Source organism: Sinocyclocheilus anshuiensis, unplaced genomic scaffold, assembly GCF_001515605.1.
Source record: "Sinocyclocheilus anshuiensis isolate Anshui unplaced genomic scaffold, SAMN03320099.WGS_v1.1 scaffold524, whole genome shotgun sequence".
Taxonomy (NCBI): Eukaryota; Metazoa; Chordata; class Actinopteri; order Cypriniformes; family Cyprinidae; genus Sinocyclocheilus; species Sinocyclocheilus anshuiensis.
In genome coordinates, this window is record NW_015555703.1 from 2,069,046 (window position 1) to 2,090,877 (window position 21,832).

A 21,832-nucleotide genomic window follows, 5' to 3' on the forward strand; every position below is an offset into this window, starting at 1 on the left:
ATTTGCTACCGAACGACGAGACGTTTTTCGATACTCGATGGTATCGAGGCAATTCGGTCGGTGCCTAAAAAGTATTGAACTCGATACCCAGCCCTACTACACAATAATCTTTTACATTGCAATCCTTTAATTTTTAATATTTGGCATGTTTGTGTGCTGCTGTGCGTCCCTGTGTGTGTAATAAGCAGAGTGTACGTGCGCTGTGGACTCGCCTATACTAACGCGCTCTTTAAATAACAAAAAGACTACTGCGCCATTGACTTTAGACCAGGTTTTAGTTGGTCAATGGCCAACGTCTACTGTCAACGTTAAATTGATGTCCAATACCGACGTCAGCTGACGTTGATATTTTGTTGTTTTTAGGTTGTGTAACCAAAATCCAATGTTAAGTCAACGTCAAATTGACGTCAAATATTGACGTCAACCCGATTTTCATTTTTAACCAAAATGCAACGTCTGTCTGATGTCATGTCCAACGTCAACCTGATGTTACATAGACGTCCAGTGCCTGCTGGGTAGCAAGAAACACCGCGCCGGGTGTATGATAGGGCCCCATGTGATTTCTGTTTGACGTTTCCCCATTACCTAATGAGTGCTACAGCATATAATGGCACGTATATGTTTGAAATGTCAGTAACTGAACTGTAATAACTGCGTTTAAATCGCTGCTCTAATCTGTGATTCTAAATCTGTTTAATGACTAACTCTGCATTAGATAAGGTGCATTTTCAGGTCTAAAACACCATAATGCTCAGATGTGACAGAAGCTTGTACTACTAACCCACTAGTAAAAATAGATTTATAACCGTTTTACTGTATGTGATTTTGTTTATACAAAATCTAGACCTCTCATCCTTTTTACAGGTTAAACATTTTTGTTTGAATGTGGATCAGGCACATTTTGAGGTGGCTTAAGCTCTCGGGCTTTGACAGAATTGCTACAGTCCTATGACAGAGCCGTTGGTGAGAAGAAAATGTAAAAATAGATTGAGCTGATAACCACGGCTATATTTAAACAGCCTTTCTCATCTCCTGGTTAGATTTTTCCTTCCATTAAGGTTCATTTCCAGCCCAGCAAATCAGCCAGCCTTTAAGCATCTTCTCAATTACTAGTCTTCGAAATCATCCTGCTGAATTGTATGAAATGTCTTCATAGTTTATGTGACCTGTGGTTATTCTGCTATGAGACCTGTATGAGGGGAACTGCATTCATACATTTACTAAAGATCACTGTGAAACCAAGCATTAGACAATAATTGCAAAAAAAAAAAAAAAAGTATTGAAAAGCCTTGGATCAGATGCCAATTAGTGTGATAGTTTGTTAAATATTACGATAATATTCATTTGGGTCAAAGACGAAAAAGAAGTTTCAAACATCAGAACAATGAAAGTTTAATATAGCGTTATTTTTTCCCCTGTACATTAAAATGGGTCCTATTAATTAATTAGCAAAAAATAATGACTCTCATATACTTTTACCATGATTTACAGAAGACACTCACTAAAATGTCATTCGGTGTACCGGTAGTTTATACTCCAAAAAGTCTTATCAAGCTTATTTAGAACAAGAATCATTAGATGACATTAAAAGTTGAGCCCCAAAAACTCATTGACAATTCATTGTCATTTTAAATCTTTTCCAGTCTTTGCCATTATTCTTCAAACCACTAGGTTTGATCTATTTCCCAGGAATTTAGTTTTAATTGTTTAAAATACAACAAAATTTAGTATGTGAAAATTTTCTTTTATATATTTTTCATAAGTACAGGTCAGAATAAGTATGTAGCTTAATTTTTACTTAAATACATCTGACATTTTATTTTCAAAAAAATTATTTGAAACATTAAAGTTGACACTTTACTTGCATTTAATATGCTTTTTATGTATATAAAATTACTTTTGTAAATTTAATTTAGTGCTGACACCAAAATGGGACGTCTCGTCTTTGACCCATTCATACAAGTATGACTTATTTTTTAATTTTTGGTTGAATTATTTATTGTGTCCCGCAGTATATATTATCCCATTAAAGAGTGACTTGTATCTATGTATTTTATTGTGTTTTTATTATGATTAGTTTTGTAAGTTTATTTTATGTCCTTTTTACAGTGTAACCCATTACGAAAAATTCTGATAATTTGTTTCAAACAAACAACTTAGTATGCAAAATGAATGACTTAACACAACTTCTGCTATTTACAAAGAATTGTAGCAGTGATTTTTTATTATTTTTTTATCTTGCGATGGCCGATGTTGGATTAACTTTTAGTGACACCTACACAATAATCAATTTATTCTGTGAGGATTTTCAGAATGGGTTGTTTGAGTGAAAATTGGCCAGAGGAGTAAAGTCCTGAAAAGTGCATTTCTTTAAAATGATCCATAGTTAGTAAGAGGTAAGTTAGTAGTTAATAACAGGACTAATAAAATGTACTCACCCAAATTATAAATCTACAATTACTTATTGATTATATTGATATTAAAGAAGTGGTTAAAATGTTAATTTGTCTGGCATTAGTTATTGATTAGTTTCACATTAATTATGAACATTATGAAACTATTACTTACTGGATCCTTAACCAGAGTTTCTTATTAATGGCAATTAGCATGTTAATATTGAGTTACTCATTTGTTCCTGTGTAGTTATTAATTAATGACAGAACAGTATTGTTTTCCACATAAAAAAATCACATAAACATGAAGGAGATGAGAGTGAATAAATGATGTAATTTTCAATTGTGAACTACTCTTTTACTTTTTCAGACCACTGTATCGTAAACATTTCCTTGTTAGCTTTAGGTATATTTATACAGTTCAGACTTCCACCTTCAGCGCACAAAGTGGATGGATTTCAATAAAGCAAGCTCTAGAGTCATTTGTCTTGTCATTTTTGATGCAGGTTTTGTTGAAAGAATGCCAGGTTTTAAGTTGTAAGTACATTGCTAATGGGATTTATGGAAATGGAACATTCAATCAATATGTCCATCACAAGCATCTATAGGTTTAAATTCTCCCTGTGTGTGTGTGGTGTTACCGCAAGCTTTCCGTGTTGATCCACTATTTACCGGATACTGGCAGCACTCAAAATAATGAATAGATTGTGCTTAACTCCAGATTCAGGTAAGCTGTTATGAACCGCCACTTTCCAGTTTGCTTAATAAATATTAATGGCAGCAGAAGATGTTGCTAAAGAGGTTTATGCATCTTTTAAAGATGTCCTCCCCATTTGTGCTGGTTAATGGCACATTCGTTATTCTAAAATGTTCATTTATGGCTGTGTTCTTCAATGTAGCACGAGGTCCTTGATTTCCTGCAGAACACAACCCCTGGTGTGTCATTAAGAAACTGAGCAGCCTTCAAGATACTCAGCCCTTCCATTACAAACAAATAAATAACTCTCAAATCTGACATTGCTAATTCGGTTTTCTTCTTTGTCATGTTCCTGGGTGCTCCACTCCTTTTATCATTCCCCTCGTTGCTAAAGAGGATACCCACTGATTGTTAAATAGCTTTGTCTTTCCTGCTCACTAGAGTTTGCAAAGAGAACCTGCAGCCGTTTTGATGTTCAGTTTAGAGAAAAAACATATTCCTGTTATCTGTGTTTGTGGATTTTGTATTTGTATTTTAACCTGCAGCAGGGGTGTTTCCTTCAAGGAGGCAAGAAAATAATCCATAGTACAATAATAAAACAACACAAGTATCACAATATATGACATTAAAAAGTGTATAAGTCAATCATTTTTCGAAAGTAACACTGTCCATCAGTGAAACCAGTGGGTAAAGTTAAAGCGGGAGGCCACGGCTCTCTTGCCTCCCCTGAGCCCATTGAGTTTCTTAACCAGGGCTGCGTGAAACCTTGTGGTCCTTGACGTAATGCCAGGGGGTCTGTATAAAGTATGAATTTTTGTATATTTTGTATATTTTGACATGGCATGTTCCCATTAAAAAAGTCTAATATAGTTGATGATATGGCCAAATACTGGACAAGTCAACTAACTTGAATTATACTTGATTGCATTTGGTCCCCACTCCTCACAAAGACATACATGATACTAATGAGTCAGTTTTGTTCTGGGTGTCCTTGAGGATGGTTCTGAATTGGACTGGGGTCCGGTACTCAAAAAGGTTGCGATTCACTGCCCTAAAGCATGCGGTGGGTTTGGTGGGGGTAATTAAGAATGAATGAGGGAAAGACAGGTGAGAGGCAATGCCTCCATTGCGCTCTTAACACGTAGCAGGGATGAGGAAGGCATTTGAAATACAAGTGATGATAATCTAAACAGATATGGCAGGTGATAAGAATACAAACATGTAACATAAATCCAAATAGGGAAGACAATAATCCAACAAGAATCCAAAAACGCAACAGCTTTACCAAAACTAGTAAAGACAAAAACCGACATCCAAAGACTCAAACATAGGGCAATATACACAGACAAACAATAGGATAACAAGGCACAGGTGAAACTGATTAAACTCTATGATAATGTAGGCCTTGTTCAGACTGCCAGCAAAAATCAGAATTTTTGCATATTCGGATATGATCCAGATGGGTTTTTGAAAATCTTGGGGAAAAAAAAGACTACTGTTGTCTAGTGGGTATCATGGGGGAAAAAGTTGATGATGCTAATTGCTTCAGATGGAGAAAGTGGACAGTCAAGCCCCTTGTTTTATAAGTCTTCCTGGAATTTTTTATCTGACCACCAGTTTATTTTAGTATTGTTAAGGGTCAATGATGATTTAATTGCATGAATATTACAAGTTAACTTTGAAGATACATTTTCACTTTAAATAATTCGATTTACAAAATAACTTTCTCGTGATGTTGATAAAGGAAGGATCTTAACATGCTGCAGTGCTAAAATAAGCTAAAATGATGCATGCTGGAACATGCCAAAAATGATAAAACACTACAACGTCAACTAGAGCTAAATTAAAGAATAATTAACACTCCCAAGATTGCTGTTTATACTTTTCAAACTTCCAAAAATAAATAATACATAGTGGGTTGTTTTGTTGATGCAGTGATGAAAACGTTAGATTTGTGGAACTGTTGTGATTGAGAACATGATGGCATTATTCTCTCCTGTCTCGTCATTTCACCTCTATTCAGCATGCTATTTATACAGTAAAGCCACATTTTGTGTTCGTGTGATCAGGGGCGGATTTAGTGGTTTGCCCCAGGCAAAAAATATGAATGGGGTCCTATGTATTTGCACACATTTACAAATTTAGCCTTGAGGTTCCTTTTTTGTTGTGATGCTTGCTGCTGCATGATGGTGCCCCACAGTTGTGTCCAGTGTTTCTACATTTTTCATGCACATGTTATAATGGCTTTCTTTCATGTTGTAGACCACGAAATAGCAATTGATTTACAGTTTTCACAAAAACAAAATAAATTATAAAATGATAAACCTCGCAATTGAGCCTTTAAACAACTTTTTTAAAAAAGAGATAAGAGAGTATAAAAAGCATTAAAAAGAGTATAAATTATGATATTAATTTAAAACGGGGTTATGTGGGTGGATTTTCGCATTGGTCTGAACAAAAACTGCAGACGTGATTATTGAAAATGCACATTGATTCTCTGCCAGCAGGAAGCGCTTTTGGAACATCAGAAATACAGCGGTTTCCTCGGTAACGACTGTAAAAAAAGCAGCGCTGCGCTCATAAACGCTAATTTATCAGATATAATGAAAAGGCCATGGAAGGCCATTGAATTAGTGAGAATGAAAAAAGTGTGAAAAAATATAGCCAATATTGAGGAGAAAAGTCCACTGATGACTGTGATGAGTTACCAGCGTAAGCCTGTGTGCCAAAGGCTGTCTAATTCTAAACTTTAAAATACACTTATTTTAGTTATTTTAACTACAAATTTAAATGAAAATGAAAAAAAAAATAATGAAAAGGAAATTATAAATTTGCACACGGATTATATCAACCAAACTGCGTATGCGTCCTCTACTTGGGTTCTTATGAATAAGTAAGCAGCATTTAAAACAATAAACATATAATGCACACTGTTGCTCAATATTTAATTACAGCTTCAGATGAATGATATATTTATTTGCTACAAGCAGGATACACAAGAAGTGTATTAAACTCGGACACGCAGACGGTTGTCGTGGTGATAAACACCGTAAAAAGCAACCGTTCGCGTGTTCGCACTTAATGCGCATCTCGTAGATGAAAAGCATTTTAGGGGACCCTTGGCTTTTGGGGGCCCAAGGCGGTTGCCTACCTTTGCCTAATGGGTAAGTCCGCCTCTACTTGTGATATGCAAAACTCAGTAGTTGAAAACAGGTTAAGAGTCAGATTATTAATTAAGATAAATAAATTACAGGACAGTGTTTCAGATGCTGTCAACTCTATTCTGTGAACCAGTAGATTTCATTAACTTACAGTGCTGTGGGTCTGTGAAACATGGGTTGCATGGGGTGCAAAAATGGGGTATGCATAAGGGCATCGTACAGGGGGAGGCCACTGTGCCAAAATCATTCCTTGAAAATCATCTTTAATAAAATGTTAAGTAATCAAAAGCTTATTCATTAAATGAGTAGCATTTTAAATTAGTTAAATACATATTTAATTACAAAATTACATATCAATCACTCACATTAGCTACTCTAAAGTCTGTCACAGTCACTTGCATTAAAATTGACTTGCTTATGATAAAGAGAGTTGCTTACCAATCATTTGGAACAATTAAGAACATTGTTTCTGCTTCTGTTTCTATTGAAATTAATTGTGCAGATAAAATGAATGTACTGTCTAATAATTAAAATGGTTGTATTGGTTTTTACATGGCTGTTCATAAAAAAAATATGTCTTAAAGTTTTGATCTAGCATATCTTTTAGTTTTTAATAGTTTAATAGGTTTAAGCATTTATAAAAATATATTTTTTGAGAGTTTTTAACCACTGTTTCATAGTATACAGTATATGCAAGTAGTTTCATACTTAAAGTTAAAATTGTAATGGTCAATTTACTAGGATAATGAAGAGATGATAGAAAATGACAAATCAGGTAAAGAGAACAGGAATGGGTATCACGCAGGACATTATAGATTGCAGGTTAAAGTATTGCAGATTCAATGTATATATTTTGTGAAATATGATTGGTTTACTGTAGCACAGAGACAAGAAAGCAAATGTGTCTATATCAATGACTATTTGTTCATTTGTCTTAGGTCAAAGCTGCTTGTTATGAACTGTTTTTCTTCACGGAAGCTTTTTGTTTAAAGAGCTAATAAAATAATTCAACTCAAATTAATATTTTTTACCAAAATATTTACTTATGTGGCAAGTAGCCATGTAATAAACCATGTAATATGGTAGTTATTGCAAAACAAACCTATAGAGTGATACAGGACTGCTCTGCTTTGAGTAGAAAGTAGTCTACTCATAATATATTAAAAAAATATGAAGATAATTAGCTCTGACTGATTTTAAATCGTAATTTTGGCCACCCCTGAAATGGGTCATACAATTAACATTACCTGAGCAGTTAAATTAAGCACACTATAAAACCACGCTCATTCAGGGACCTGCATTTATTGCATGGGTGGAGAAATAACATAATGTGTTTAAAATGCATATACACAGGGAGACGAGGAGACACATTCCCGTTCACACCTGGTGTTTTATTCCATCTCTCTTGTCCACTTTCAACCACTTCTGTCCTGATTTCTTTGAGGGAAAGGTCTATGGGCGGGTCCCTCTGTTTTTTGTCAGAACACCAGGGGGAGGGTTGAATGTCGATGCGCATTAATATTAGGTCAGATTTCTGCTGCTTGTGGTGTTAGTGAAGAAAGATGCTGCAGAAAGTTGTGTACATGTATATGTATGGGCTTTTTCAGCTATTTTGATCCAGTGGACGAAATAAGCTCACACAAAGTTCATATGCTCGCAAAATGAGACGACAGAAAAAGACAAGGCAAGCAGCCGCTTTCATTTCTGCAATGATAACCTCAAGACCTCCGCAAAACGCTTTGGGTTCACGCTAGAAGTCAGGACTGGTGGAAGAATATTGTGCTCGGTACATTTACTAATGACCAATGGCTGAAACGGTTTCGTATATTTCTGCTGTTTTCAAAAAAAGTTTAAATCCTGTCTGAGTAGCACGATTCCCAACAACACGTCCCACAATGATTACATGTCCGTTCAGGTGGTCTTCAGTGTCTGTTCGAATGCATTCGACAACATGAGCATCCACACTATGGGAGCAGTCCAATCAAATGCATTTTCCACTACCTCTGGAAGGGTCGAAAGTAGAGAAGCTCAAAACATTTTACACCCCATTCACACCTGTATTTAGTGTTGTCCACTTGTGATGGGATCGACCAAAACACATCTTAATACCTTTTAATAGGCTTACATCAGATATCAGTGATTGAAGCAACCACTTGCAGTATTTTTTTTTTCTGTAAATCCTTTCAATGCCAACTCGCTATTAATTTTGTGGAGCTCTGCCATTCAACTGCACAGACTGTCAACATACTCTCAACAGATACTTGATATCCTTATTCAATTTCTGTAAATTTGAACTTTTAAATTGTCACTGGCTCCTTTTTTCAGTTTTTTGTTTTTCTAACAGAACATGTAAGTGTAATCAAGTGACAGAAATACTGAATTTATGATCCATATTGTTAGAGTTTTCAATAATTACTTGGATTAATGCCCAGTTACACTTTTATCTCTTTTACTTTTAAATCAGAATGATATCTTAGCTTTACCATTCATAGCATCTGTGGTCTTATTTTCCAAAGATGTGTCCAGGAGTACAGTCTACCAATAGCATTACAGCGACAGCACTAGGAACACCACATACAGCAAAAAAATTGGTTCTGAAAATTGATCTGTCTTTGGCACTACATCACCCAATGATTTTGCCATAAATGTATTGCCTCGCCATGGTGAAATCATTCGAGATATCAAAAATATGTTTGCATCTTAGCATGCTCAATGTCTTAGCATCATGCTGACCAAGTTTGGTGACGATCTTATGAATCCTCTAGGGGTAGTATTTAAAAGTTTTTAAAAGCTTTTGCGTGGGCCTAATGCCTGATGATTCTGGTGTGTACACAAATTTTGACGTTTTGAGAATGTTAAGGGTCGCAAAAGCCCCCAAAACTTAAAATAAAATAAATAAATAATCATAATAATCCTTGGGAAAATAAAAGGGTCCTGTGTACTTTCAGTGTTTGATTATTAAAACGTGACTTCATTCAGTATGGATAAAAACAACTGAGTCCTTTTGAATTCTGAAGCCTCTAATAAAATGGCCCTAATAATATTAACAGAACATATTAACAGGATTTTGAAAAATCTTAATTTATTATGTTCAGAAGTGCAGCTTGGAAAAGAGATCAGAATTTTTCATGAAATGGGAAAAAAGAGTGAAAAGACCAGTGCAAAACAAGACAATTTAAGCACGCTGGATTTTCTGATATGCAAATGAACACGTAGGAATAAGAAAAAAGTAAATCCTTCTGTGCATTTGAATATTACATGTTCAAATACCCAAATGGAAAACAACATATCAAACAGGTGAACTCTTAACTGGAAGCTTTACTCTAGATAGAGCCAGCAGCCCTTGAAATAGGGTAGAACTTTAAATGAGTCAGTGCAGCAAGCTGTTATATTATGCATGTGCATTCAGCAAGTTCCTGAGTTAAGACGTTTTCTTCAAAGAAGTTCTTGATTACCAATTTATTTTAACTTGTGAATTTGACCTTATTATGACCAGAGAACAATAAAGTATTTCAGGTGTGCAATGACTATAAAAAAGCCTTTTTGGGCTTTAAGAACTACACTGACTTATGAACTTCTGCTTTCATTCTCTTCTCTGCAGGAATTGCTTACAGAGAGTGCTTGGACAATGGCACATGGGCACTGAAAAGTAACTACTCCAACTGTGAGCCCATTTTAGAGGAAAAGGTGGGTGAATGTGCTCTAAGCCTGAACTTTATATTATTTATATTTCTTTCTTTCTTTCTTTGCTGAATATAATTATTATTAAATACATAGCAAATCTAAATTAACATAGAAGTCCTTCGGTTTTGTTGCCTTGGGAGTGAGAAATGGTTGCTTATCAGTATGGACTTTTTCACAGATGTGTTTCGATTTTAATTTAGCAGGGTAGATTTTGAGAAAGTTTGGCTTTAGTGATGTCCAAAGGATTATTGATAATATTTCATTAGTAAAAAAAACAAACAAAAAAAAACAAGTATAGCTGCAAGCAGAGATGATGGGCCTAAGCACACAGAAGATATGAGGCTTCCTATTTCCTATTTTCGCCATAAATGTATCGCCTTGCCACGACAAAAAAAACTTGAGATATGAAAAATCTGTTCACAATTTAGCATACTCAGTGTCTTGGCATGATGTTGACCCATTTTGGTAATGATCACATGAATTTCTTATGAATTCAAAAGCACACACTTCTCAAAATCCAAAATGTCTGATTTCCTGTCAGGCGAAGCATATGACATGTTTCCTTCCTAATGCATTTCTAGAATCCTGGCTCATGTGGTTGCCAGAGTGTCAAGGGATGACCTTCCTCTTTTTCTTGAAAAGAAAGTTTGTCTCAAGCGAAACACTTCAATTTAAAATGATCACAGTGTGAAACACTTAACACACTTACAGTAAGAAGATAAACTCCACTTGAGTTTCTGAAACACGATAAAGCTCTGAAGATAGCATGGGCAGATAAACCGTCTTCCTGAAGAAGAGAAATACAAGGAGTGATGGGACATGTCCTTTTAAGGCAGAGGTGATACTAGTGCCGTCAGGCAATGGATTGGCATGACGCTTTACGGGTTTCAGACAATCATCACACTGGATTTTCCTACAGCATCACCTACTGATGTAGCGTCAAATGAATCTATGAAAGGGAACTAATTCTTTTATTAACGATGCCTGTTCATTTATGAGAATGTGGTGATTTTTTGTTTTTATTTGTTAACTAGTTCGTTTGCAGAATGAATGACTCACTAGTCATGTTTTAATGCTGTGTGAGAAATTGCCAGGTGTGACATTCAGTTTCAGTAGTGTTGGCAATAAATGCTTACATAACTTTTGGCAACACATAAGGTTTGAATACAGCTTCAAATATGCCTTTGCATAAAGTTTCAAATACTGCTGCCAAGTGAGTTACAGGAAATTTGATCTGTTTTCCCACAGGGAATGCTGTAATTACATTTGCTCTGTTTTCCCAATGTCCTCTGCATCAGCTGCAATGTTTACTCTGCTGTTGTTTCATGTTTGAATATGGTCTTGAATATGAATATATGAATATTTGAAATTTGAATATGGTTTTTCAAGTCAATAAGATATATATTTTTTTTAATCTTGTGCATTATATATATATATATATATATATATATATACAGTATATATATATATATACTGCTACACTGAAAACAATTCAAAATGTTTGGTTGGTTTAAATCAGATAATGCCAGTGCTTTTACTTTGTGTTGTTTACAGAATCCACAATGCTTCTGGCTTATTCTGAATGACATGCAGCATATAATCAGTTTGGCCCAATTATTTAGCTATTGTCACATTATATAAAGCAGCCCATATTTGACATAAGAAACTATTAAGCATATACATAGTATTGGATGCTGTGTAATTGATATAAATTCTTCGATATAAAATCCATCTTACTTGCTCATGCATCATTTAACTTATCACTTCACACGACTTCTGCATGCAAACATTCTGCAAAAGGACAATTGAATTCCTTTAGAGTTGTGTCACAGTTTTATGACCTTATTCAAGGACTCATGAGAAATATATAAATTAAATTAAATTAGTCTTTTGGAAGTTTCCAAATACTGGTCGCTAAGTAATACATATTGATTTGTGCCATAATTGCAATCATTTATTACCATGTCATATGCTGGAACAGTGAGTTTCTTCTTTAATCATGGCAGAATTAATAATGAACCGGGTGTATTTTTCCCATTTTTTAATTATTTATTTATTTTACAGAGGAAGTACCCCATGCACTACAAGATAGCCCTCATCATAAACTACTTTGGTCACTGTATATCTGTTGGAGCTCTCGTTATTGCCTTTATTCTCTTTCTGTGCTTGAGGTAAGTGTGTCGGTGTATTTTCAGCACTATAGTGTGTGAGTAATACCTTGTGCTGAGGCCTTGTTTAAAGTTAATAAATGTTCATTCAGTGCAGGAAAAATGTATATTTCAGGAAACTTCTTTATTTTAATAAGGATCATATATATGCTAAAGGATAGTTTCTGTCATTATTTACTCTAATTGCATGAGCTAAGGTTGCAGGTTGAGATGCTCAAACAAACAGCAATATTTGATAGCACCACAGAGTCACAGTGTTTCCACTTTTCAGGAAAAATCAACATTCGAATCATTTAAAAAAATAATACTAAAATAAACATTGTTTTTAAATAGGCAAACTTTATAGAAAATGTTACTGAACATTTCCTTAAATACATGTTCAGAATGATTAATCTTTCAGAAATGACTGTTGTCTAACTCTTTGCACAGTCTCATGTCCATGCATATGTAATTCCTTAATCAACTCGTGCAATGCTAAAACTGTGTCACAGTGTAATTGCTGAAATGATTGTTTCATTGATTTATTATTTTAAATTCAAGGAGCATCCGATGCCTTCGCAACATAATCCACTGGAACTTAATTACGACTTTCATTCTGAGGAATGTAATGTGGTTTTTGCTTCAGCTGATTGACCAAAACATTTATGAGACAAATGAGGTATGAAACACTTTTAAACTTACTTATCAGCCTATTAGTATGTAAACCCATCAGCAGGTTTCTATCATTTACATGTATAGTGTTGGCCAACGATTCCTCGCCAGTATTGTTTTCTGTATTACTGTAATACTGAAGGAATTGCATGGGGTAGTATTTTTTTCTCTCTGGAAAAACACTCTAGTGATATTTTTGTCTGCTGGTATCTAGTGCCTCATTAGAGACTTCCAGCATTTTTATATCAAACTTGACAAAGTAATTGACAGTGAAGAGATCAAAAGTCAAAAGTACTTAATTTTGCAATGTTTACAACATACAATGCTAAAAAATGACTTTAGTCAAAAGCTTTACTGAAGAACTAAGGAACAATGTGTTTATTGAGAGTGACATGAGAGGAGTGTTTTCTTATGCAAAAGACGAAGAATGAATAGCCTTGACGAATACCATTTCAAAATGTACACTTTAGGTACTAATACATACCACTTGGGGGTAAATAAGGTGCAAAGATGTACCTCTTTGTAAGTGTTTGTACCTTACGGTACTGCATCAGTGACAGTTTGTACCTTTTTCTGAGAGTGTACAGTCAAAAAGCACATTTGGTAGATGTTTTTTTCCCCCAATGAGTTCAAGTTGCAGTATAGCACCTTATAAAACACATAAAATGTTTGAAAAACCTGGGACGTGAGGTTGTTTTAAGACCTATAATAGGTTTCATTTTTAGTATCAAGTCTGTAAAAGGTTTGCAGTGTTGTAAAACATTCAAATGTTAACCTCAATTAACACCCTGTCCTTTTCTCGCCGTACAGCCCTGGTGTCGTCTTATAACAACAATCTATAATTACTTTGTGGTGACCAATTTTTTCTGGATGTTTGTGGAGGGCTGCTATCTTCACACGGCTATTGTGATGACATATTCCACAGACAAGCTTCGAAAATGGGTCTTCCTCTTCATTGGATGGTGTGAGTTGATTTCTCTACACAAGTTTGCTTATTTTGAAAGGCCTAACCATCTGCAATTTGCATTGACTGTGAATAAGAAAGCCTAAATGTAGTCTGCTATTCATTTTGGATTATTTGGAACATTACTGTCTTTCACGTGATTCCTATGAATTTTGTGAAACCTGTCAAAAATATTCCCAGGTCATAGTCATACATCATGCCAATAAAAAAATAAATACGTAAACAACAAAAAATATGATAATATTAAGTGACATACAGAGCTGAAATATAAATGGTACAGATGTTGCAGCACACAAGATCAGAACACTTAAACTTCAAGATCAGATTCATAAGATTCAATGCAAGAATGAAAAAATATAAAATAGATATAAAAGTATAATAAATGTACCATACATGACATATCACAAAGCATTTGAACATTGCGAAGGTACTTTAGGTGCTTGCTGCTTAGTGTGCCACACAAAAGCACAAAAGTTAGCATGCTAACAGTTTAAGCTAACATATAGCTGCTAACGCAGTTAAAGGCAGGGTAGGTGATTTGGTTCATTTTTTGTTATGCTGGTTGAGAGTCTCTTCACATCCTGATAGCAATCACTAAGTTAAGTGGTCTAGATGTATTTATATGCATTTATATCATCTGTGGAAGGCGTAGGACCATAAAATGTTCATCCAGTCATATCCCTCGGTCCGAGGGCTCTGATAGGCTGTCCTGCCTGCCTGTCAACGTATATATTTGAATACCTTCATGCACCCTGTTCGCAGACACGATACTATACATCATCAGCACGTTCCATTACTCTATTGCAGACCGAGCGAGAATGGAAGACGTTATTATTGTAATATTATGTGTTTGTACTGTAATGTTTTCTCACAGGTGAGACATGAGCTAATCTGACAGCGTTGCATTCAAACCTCCACCAGCGCTGTCTCTCATCGTGTCGCTGGTCAGCCTCTGCTCTGCCTGTGTGCATTCATGTGATTTGGAGGAGGCGTGGCTTTGGAGAGTGATTTGCAGGGAGGGTGGGATCTTATGCTTTCAAAGCTAGCTTGCTATTGCCAGCCTCTCCGAAATCACCTACCCTACTTTTAACTGTTGGCCTGATAGTGAAAAAGCCTGCAATTTTTCTCTGTCCTCAGACTGAGCCCTTTACATAAGTGTCAAATTATGAATGAGCACGCAAAAACTTGCTATCCCCATTTTTGATGGGATTTTTTTTGACACAGAATCAAAAAATTGTAACATTTTCAACATCTTCTAAGAAGTAGAGCAAATCTGGATTGGCGAACGGCCTAGAAGCAGTTTGCGAAAGCAGTTTATGTGATAAAATTCAGGAGCGTATTTCAGCAAACCTTGCTATGAAGTGGCCGATCTCACAAGCTGAATGTTTGGTGGCACAAGGTGCCAAATCAGTCACTTTTCTAAGCTCTTTGACTGCCTCAGAAGTCAAGCCAGAACATATCCTTCAACTATATATTTGAGGGAGATTAGGCTGGTATTGTCGCATCAGGCACATTGAATCTGGGGTGTGTTTCCCAAAAGCATCATTAGCTAACTATGGTCACTATAGTTCCATTGTTACTAACATAGTTCCATGATTCGTTGTTTCCCGAAACCATAGTTCAAACGAACGTTCGCAAACAGCATCGTAAACTTGCGTTTTTGGAACTACAGCTCACAACCTGTGCTTAGAAGCATAGTTTCTTGTTAGTAAGACATATGGACTTCAATGAATTATGCTCATGGGCACAATAAGCAAGCTAACATGCAGTACAACATATATGTTCCATTGTATTTAAATATATACAATCTAATCTATATATTTTAGTGCATCCTCAATAAGCACAGTTTTTGAAGAGTGTGCATGTGCATAAATGCCTAAGGAAACCCCAGAGTATGACGTAAGAGGGAACCCCTGATTAATCAAACATTGAATAAAGCAAAATGACAGGAACAAAAATAAGTAAATCATCAGGTGCCATGATCAATACAGCAGCATCTCGGAGATCTTGACTCAATTAATTAGCAGAAGTTATTGCTCCACCACATGCGTGTGACGCCATTAACAACGGCCCTATATTGTTGAACTAATGTGGTTCAAACGACAGAGATGTGACCGTGTTTGAGAAACAGTCGTGACTAGCTAGTTGATTTCCACAACAATGCATTGTACAATGGTGGTTAATCAGAGAGTTACGTCTTTGTATGGGAAATGCACCCAGGTTTGAGGTTGTCATGCAAGGCTGCAATTTTCAAGAAGGAGCTGAAGATGGTAAGAGATAAACCGCAAGAGTCATTTCAACCGCTGGCATCTCGGCTTAAAGGGATAGTTCACCCAAAAAATTAAATTTCTGCCATCATGTACTCTCCAGTAAGTTGTTCCAAAACTGTATGGATTTCTTTCTTCTGATGAGCACGATATTTTGAAGAATGTTTGTAACCAGTTGATGTAGTCATTGTCTTCTATAGTGTGTATATATATATATACAGTATATATATATATATATATATATTTACAACAACAGCTTAATTGTGATGACATTTTCTGCACTGAGGTATTGACTGCATTGAGCTGAAATGTCAATTTAGTGCTGTCATACAGGTCATGGTAATTATAAAATGTTTCCATTTTTGATTACATGTTCTATAATTTTATTATATGCAATATGACATTTTAAACATCTAAGCTCTTTATAATTAGAAGCACAACACAACACAACCCAAAACAACTGCAAGGTGGCAACGTTACCATTTTAAAAATGAGAGAATTGTATTGTCTTAAATAACAGATGGCATGCAATTGCATTAGTTAAACAATAATGTTGTCCATTCACTGAGTACTTAAAAGATTCTGGCACTAATATAATTAAATGGTATAAAGTATTTAAAATACAGATTATTGTGAAGTGTACCACATAATGTTTGGAAGCATGTATTACTGAGAAGGCTAAATGCCATTCCAAGGACTTAAGTAAACTATTTGATATTTGACATTCACAGCGTTCTCAGTCTTTGTGTGTAACTAGAGGATTCTGGGAGCTGTCTGTAGGCAGCAGTCCACCAATGCAGTTAAGCACATTCAGGCCATGTACACACTGTACATTTTCAGGAGTGACAACCATATTTAAATATGGGAGTGAATCCCCAAAATACAGTTTAGTGTGTGTATGGAACAGAACTCACTCTTGAAACTGTGATGATTGACACCATTGTAACCATAGCAGACAGAGCCATCGTGTTTTGTTTATGCTTAGAAGGCTGCTTCACAGAGTATGCTTTTGAAGGGTTGCCATGTCCACTGTTTATAAATGACATTTATTAAGTGTCTTCGAGCTTGTTGTTTGGGCTCGGCTCGTATAGCGATCCATTTTATGGTGATAATAAAGTTGGCAGGTGCAGGACACAATATTTTGGTATGTGGCTTATTTCATGTATAACACGTTTGGATTTTTATTGGAGTTTATTAAAGGCTTGTTCTCATTTGCCTTTTTATGTTAAGATCTGGCAACACTGAGTGAAGCTGTACCTCCTTCGCTGTGATTTCTTGCATCTCAATTCTGATACATGATGTTTAAATACATCATTAACAACAAGTTGTTCAGTTTTGTTCTGTATACACTACATAGAATTTCTGCGAATGCGGTTGTCGCTATCTGCATTTTTCAGGAGTCAGTTTGAAAAAAGCAAAACAAAACAAGACAACACAACAACAGTATTGCAGTATAGCTCCTGTAGCATGGTTTGAATGTGAGGGAGGAGCTGCTACATAAAGGCAAAAAATCATGAGAGGAGGCAATGTTTCCATCATGCTATGATCGGCTCATTAACCTGTATGTGTCATAATGCCTATCAAGTTTGTAAATTGCCATGAATCAGTCAAACAAATTAGTGGAAATGGAGGGACTAATTACAAAGCAAACAACTCACCCACTCAGACTATCATTTTCGGTCACATCCAAATTAAATTAAATTTAAAATAACTTAAAACATGAGATTCTCTTTGAGTGAGCTGTTTTTTTAGAGCGCTCAGCTCTGATGAATCAAAGCTGTGATCATCATGATCATCATGTGTTTACTGAATACTTCTTGACTAATGTTCAGAATAGAAGGTGACTATTAATAATAATACCCTGTTTGACATTAACGAACAACAGTTTGTAGTAACAAAAAATATTTGTGGCTATTGTATTATTATTTTTAAGTAATATGAAAATGTTTAAAAATGCATAAGCAATAAGACTTTGATTTTGAAATGATTTTAATAAACAGCATGTTAATAAACACATATTATAGTATTGGTTACAGTAATAAATAAATAGAAGTCTTTTGTAAAAATATACACTGCTGTTCAAAAGTTTGGATATGTCAAAGGATGTGTTAAATTGATAAAAAGTGATAGCAAAACTTGTATTGTTGCAAAAGATTTCTATTTTGAATAAATGCAGTTCTGTTTAATTTTTAATTCTGAAAAAAGTATCACAGGTTCCAAAAAATATTAAGCAGCACAACTGTTTCCAACATTGATAATAAATCAGCATATTCTGAAGGATCATGAGACACTGAAGACTGAAGTAATGATGCTGATGAAAATTTAGCTTTGCATCACAGGAATAAATGATATCTTAAAGAATATTAAAATAGAAAACCATTTTAAACCATTTTAAATTGCAATAATATTTCACAGTATTACCGTTTTAACTGTATTTTTAACCAAATAAATCCAGCCTTGATGAGCATAAGACACTTCTTAAAAAACATTAAATAACATTAAATATCTTACTGATCCCAAACATTTGAACGGTGATGTGCATATTGACTGAAATGGGGACCGGCTGTGTGATACAAGTGAAAGCAATCAAAAAGCTCAGTACGGTTGTGGAGATCTGAGTTATTGGCATCAGCTGCATATTACAATATGAATATATTTGATTAAGTAGACTCAAGTAATTTGTGACAGTATTTCTGGCTCAATATCTGATGTGTTCTGTTAGCAGTCTGCTTGTCATCATTGAACAAATTTAGCCGTGTAGTTTGGAAATTCTGCTTTTTCTTGCTGTCTTTCAGCAATCCCAGTAGAGACGTTTAATGGATCCTCCATGCGACTTCCTAAAAGATTCATGATTTCTTGTTCCCTGCTCATTTAGGTGAAGAAATCATTGGCCTCTAAAGCATTACATACAATACAACCCATTCCACAGCATTCATTAAAATACAGGAGGAATTGTGCACACTGATAGCATGGTTTATTTGCATGTGCTGTGCAAGTTTACTATACATTGGATATTGACCTATATAAGCCCAAAAAGTTGTATTACATGTAATTAGCAGTGTGCAATTCTCAGTTTTCGAATGTAAGAATGTGCCCGATTTGAACACGCTTCTTCTGTCGTTTGATCATCTTTTGATGAATGCCATGATCAAAAGAAAATGCACATACATATCCTTTTCATTTCTGTTCACCCATCTTTCTGTGGGCAGTAATAGCGCAGTGTTAATTGCGGCAGGCAAATAATGCTGACATTTGGGAATGAGGTGCATATTTGAAAAATCACACAAACTTCCCACAGCACAGGTTCAGTGCATTTAGTGCCTGATTAAGTTGTGGGTGGTTGATGTATAAAAAGCTTTTTGCACTGAAATATTGTACACAAAAATGGCACAGCTGTTTAGTACATTTCAATAGGTAATCACCTATTGGGAAAACAATGTTTAATTCCCATGTTTTTGCAGTTGCTGTTTGTAAAGTGTGATTTGCCAACGCATGCATTCTTCCCTCTTTCAGGTATACCATGTCCGATAATTATAGCTTGGGCCATTGGAAAACTTTACAATGAAAACGAACAGTAAGTTGCTGATTTGCAGAAAGAAATGCTTATGATTGGAGTGAAAGAGTGTTGAACATGATAATTGTAGAGTAAATCAGGCAAGAGATGTCAATTAATGAGCCTGTGTTTGGAATATTTGGAAATTATAAATGTTTATAAAACTGAAAGAGTAGTATGCAAATAAGTGTACCCTTTTTATGTTATAGCTAAGAATATAAGAAAAAAAGCTGTTAGAATAAAAACCTGTTCATAGCAACGAAATTGTAAAAAAAAAATCACTGCCACAACGCTGTGGTGTTTTGAATTGTTGTTAGTCAATTGCAATTACTAGATGACTCAGATCCCTTCTTTAGTGTAAACCTATGGGAGATTTGTCAACTGTCTTAACATCTGCCAAGTGAAAATAAATCTGATCACTTAGAAGTTATAGGACCCTTACAAAAAAAAGAAGAAGTATACTTCAAATGAAGTTTATTAAGTAAACGTAAGTAAAATTCAAGTATATTTTTTTCAATTATTCAAATAACTTTATGTAGTAAGTATACTAATAGTTCTATAAGTATATACTTGAATGTGTACAATTTCAATACTTCATACTAAATCGTCCCACTTTTTAGTACACTTTTAAGTGTACTTTAAGTGTAACTAATACATTTTGAGTAAACAAATACTCTGCAAAAGCAAAGAATTGCATTCTGTAAGGTAAGTTAATGAACTATTGCTGAATTTACAACATGACATTGACAATGATACTGAATAAAAATGTTTTTATGTAAAATATAAAATATATAAACAGTAAACTATAAGTACTTCACTTGTATTATAGTTGCAACACTAAAGAAAAAGTTAGATGTATCTAGATGTAACATAGATGTAAGTAGTCCAACTTACTCCCAAGAAGTATTGAAATACAGTTCAACCCACTGTTAATTATATTCACAAAATAAAGTATATATTTCATTGTGGAAGTGTATATATGTTGTGAGAAGTGAGAACACACTCAAGAAAATCTCTGTGTTCCAGATGCTGGTTTGGGAAGGAACCTGGAAAGTACATAGACTACATTTATCAGGGGCCCGTGATTTTAGTTCTTCTTGTAAGTATTATTGTATTATTGCTTACCTCTGATTCTGATTTATGGTTGCCAATTCCTCCAAGAAGTGGAGGAACAGTGTGAAGAATTGGAAAGAATTAGAACAAAAATGAACTCTTAAACCATTACAAAGACTGAGATGGCCAAAATGTAAATGTAATAACCAATGTGATTTTTAAGAATTATTAACATCAGCAAATAGTAAGCCAGACCTTGCCAGAATATCAGCTTTTAATATCAGAGTAATATCTCCTGTTTTCAGATAGGGTACTGAAGAGAATTACTGAACTTATGCTAGTTAAGTTGAATCTATTTTTTCATGTAAAAGCATTATAAACAGTATTTAATGTAAGCTATTCTGCAGGGGCAAAACCCAATGGTGTCTTTATGAGCTCTCCACAGCTTGAAATGTCTGCATATTATGTACAGAAACATCAAACTGTTTCAAGAATAGGCACAATCACTTACCTACATCTCTTTTCTTTCTCTCCGATATAGATAAATTTTGTGTTCCTTTTCAACATTGTGCGCATTTTAATGACAAAACTGAGGGCTTCAACCACATCAGAAACAATACAATACAGGTAAAGATCTTTAACTAACTACTGCACACTATAACTGTAATGAGCAAGAGTAGTGAGATATTTGCTTAGGCTAAATGACATCCTGTTTCATGTTCAGTAGAGGAATAGTTCTCCCAAAAATAAATGCTCTGTCATTATTTACTTACCCTCATGTAGTTTCGAAACTTGTGACTCTGTCCTCCTTGTGACCATGATGTTATACATAATGAAAAGTGAAAAAAATTAAAATAAAAATCATGCAGGTAGATTTTAGTGGCATCTGTAGAGAGTTGATTCTGTATAAATTTAAAGTTTCTGATGTTAGAAGTCACTGCACTGACAATTTTTGTTATTTGTCAGATGTGGGTCTAAGAAGATCCCAAAATGTTTATAATCTGGCACAATTAGTAATTTTCATCATTATCTAAAATATCAGATTGAATGCTTTTTAATTGTAAAAAACATGCATGCAGTTTTCTGGCCATTTAACATTAGACAGCATTGAGTAAGCCAATCTGTTTTTTTTTGTTTTTTTTGTCATTGCAAAAGATAATTTGAGCAACACCTATTCGCTACAGTAGTTTTAGCATGTGTGTGTGTATATATATATATATATATATATATATATATATATA

The 21,832-nt window shown here is 34.8% G+C and overlaps 1 protein-coding gene across 1 annotated transcript in view; it reads left to right on the top strand.

The window, feature by feature from the left end:
- LOC107671670 (corticotropin-releasing factor receptor 2-like) overlaps positions 1-21,832 on the top strand; it is a 64,428-nt gene that overhangs the window by 10,179 nt on the left and 32,417 nt on the right. Inside the window, exons 3-9 of the mRNA XM_016464580.1 lie at positions 9,853-9,938; positions 12,000-12,106; positions 12,644-12,761; positions 13,565-13,718; positions 19,499-19,559; positions 20,565-20,637; positions 21,133-21,218. Coding sequence (XP_016320066.1) covers positions 9,853-9,938; positions 12,000-12,106; positions 12,644-12,761; positions 13,565-13,718; positions 19,499-19,559; positions 20,565-20,637; positions 21,133-21,218 — 685 coding nt within the window. The remainder of the gene's footprint in view (positions 1-9,852; positions 9,939-11,999; positions 12,107-12,643; positions 12,762-13,564; positions 13,719-19,498; positions 19,560-20,564; positions 20,638-21,132; positions 21,219-21,832) is intronic.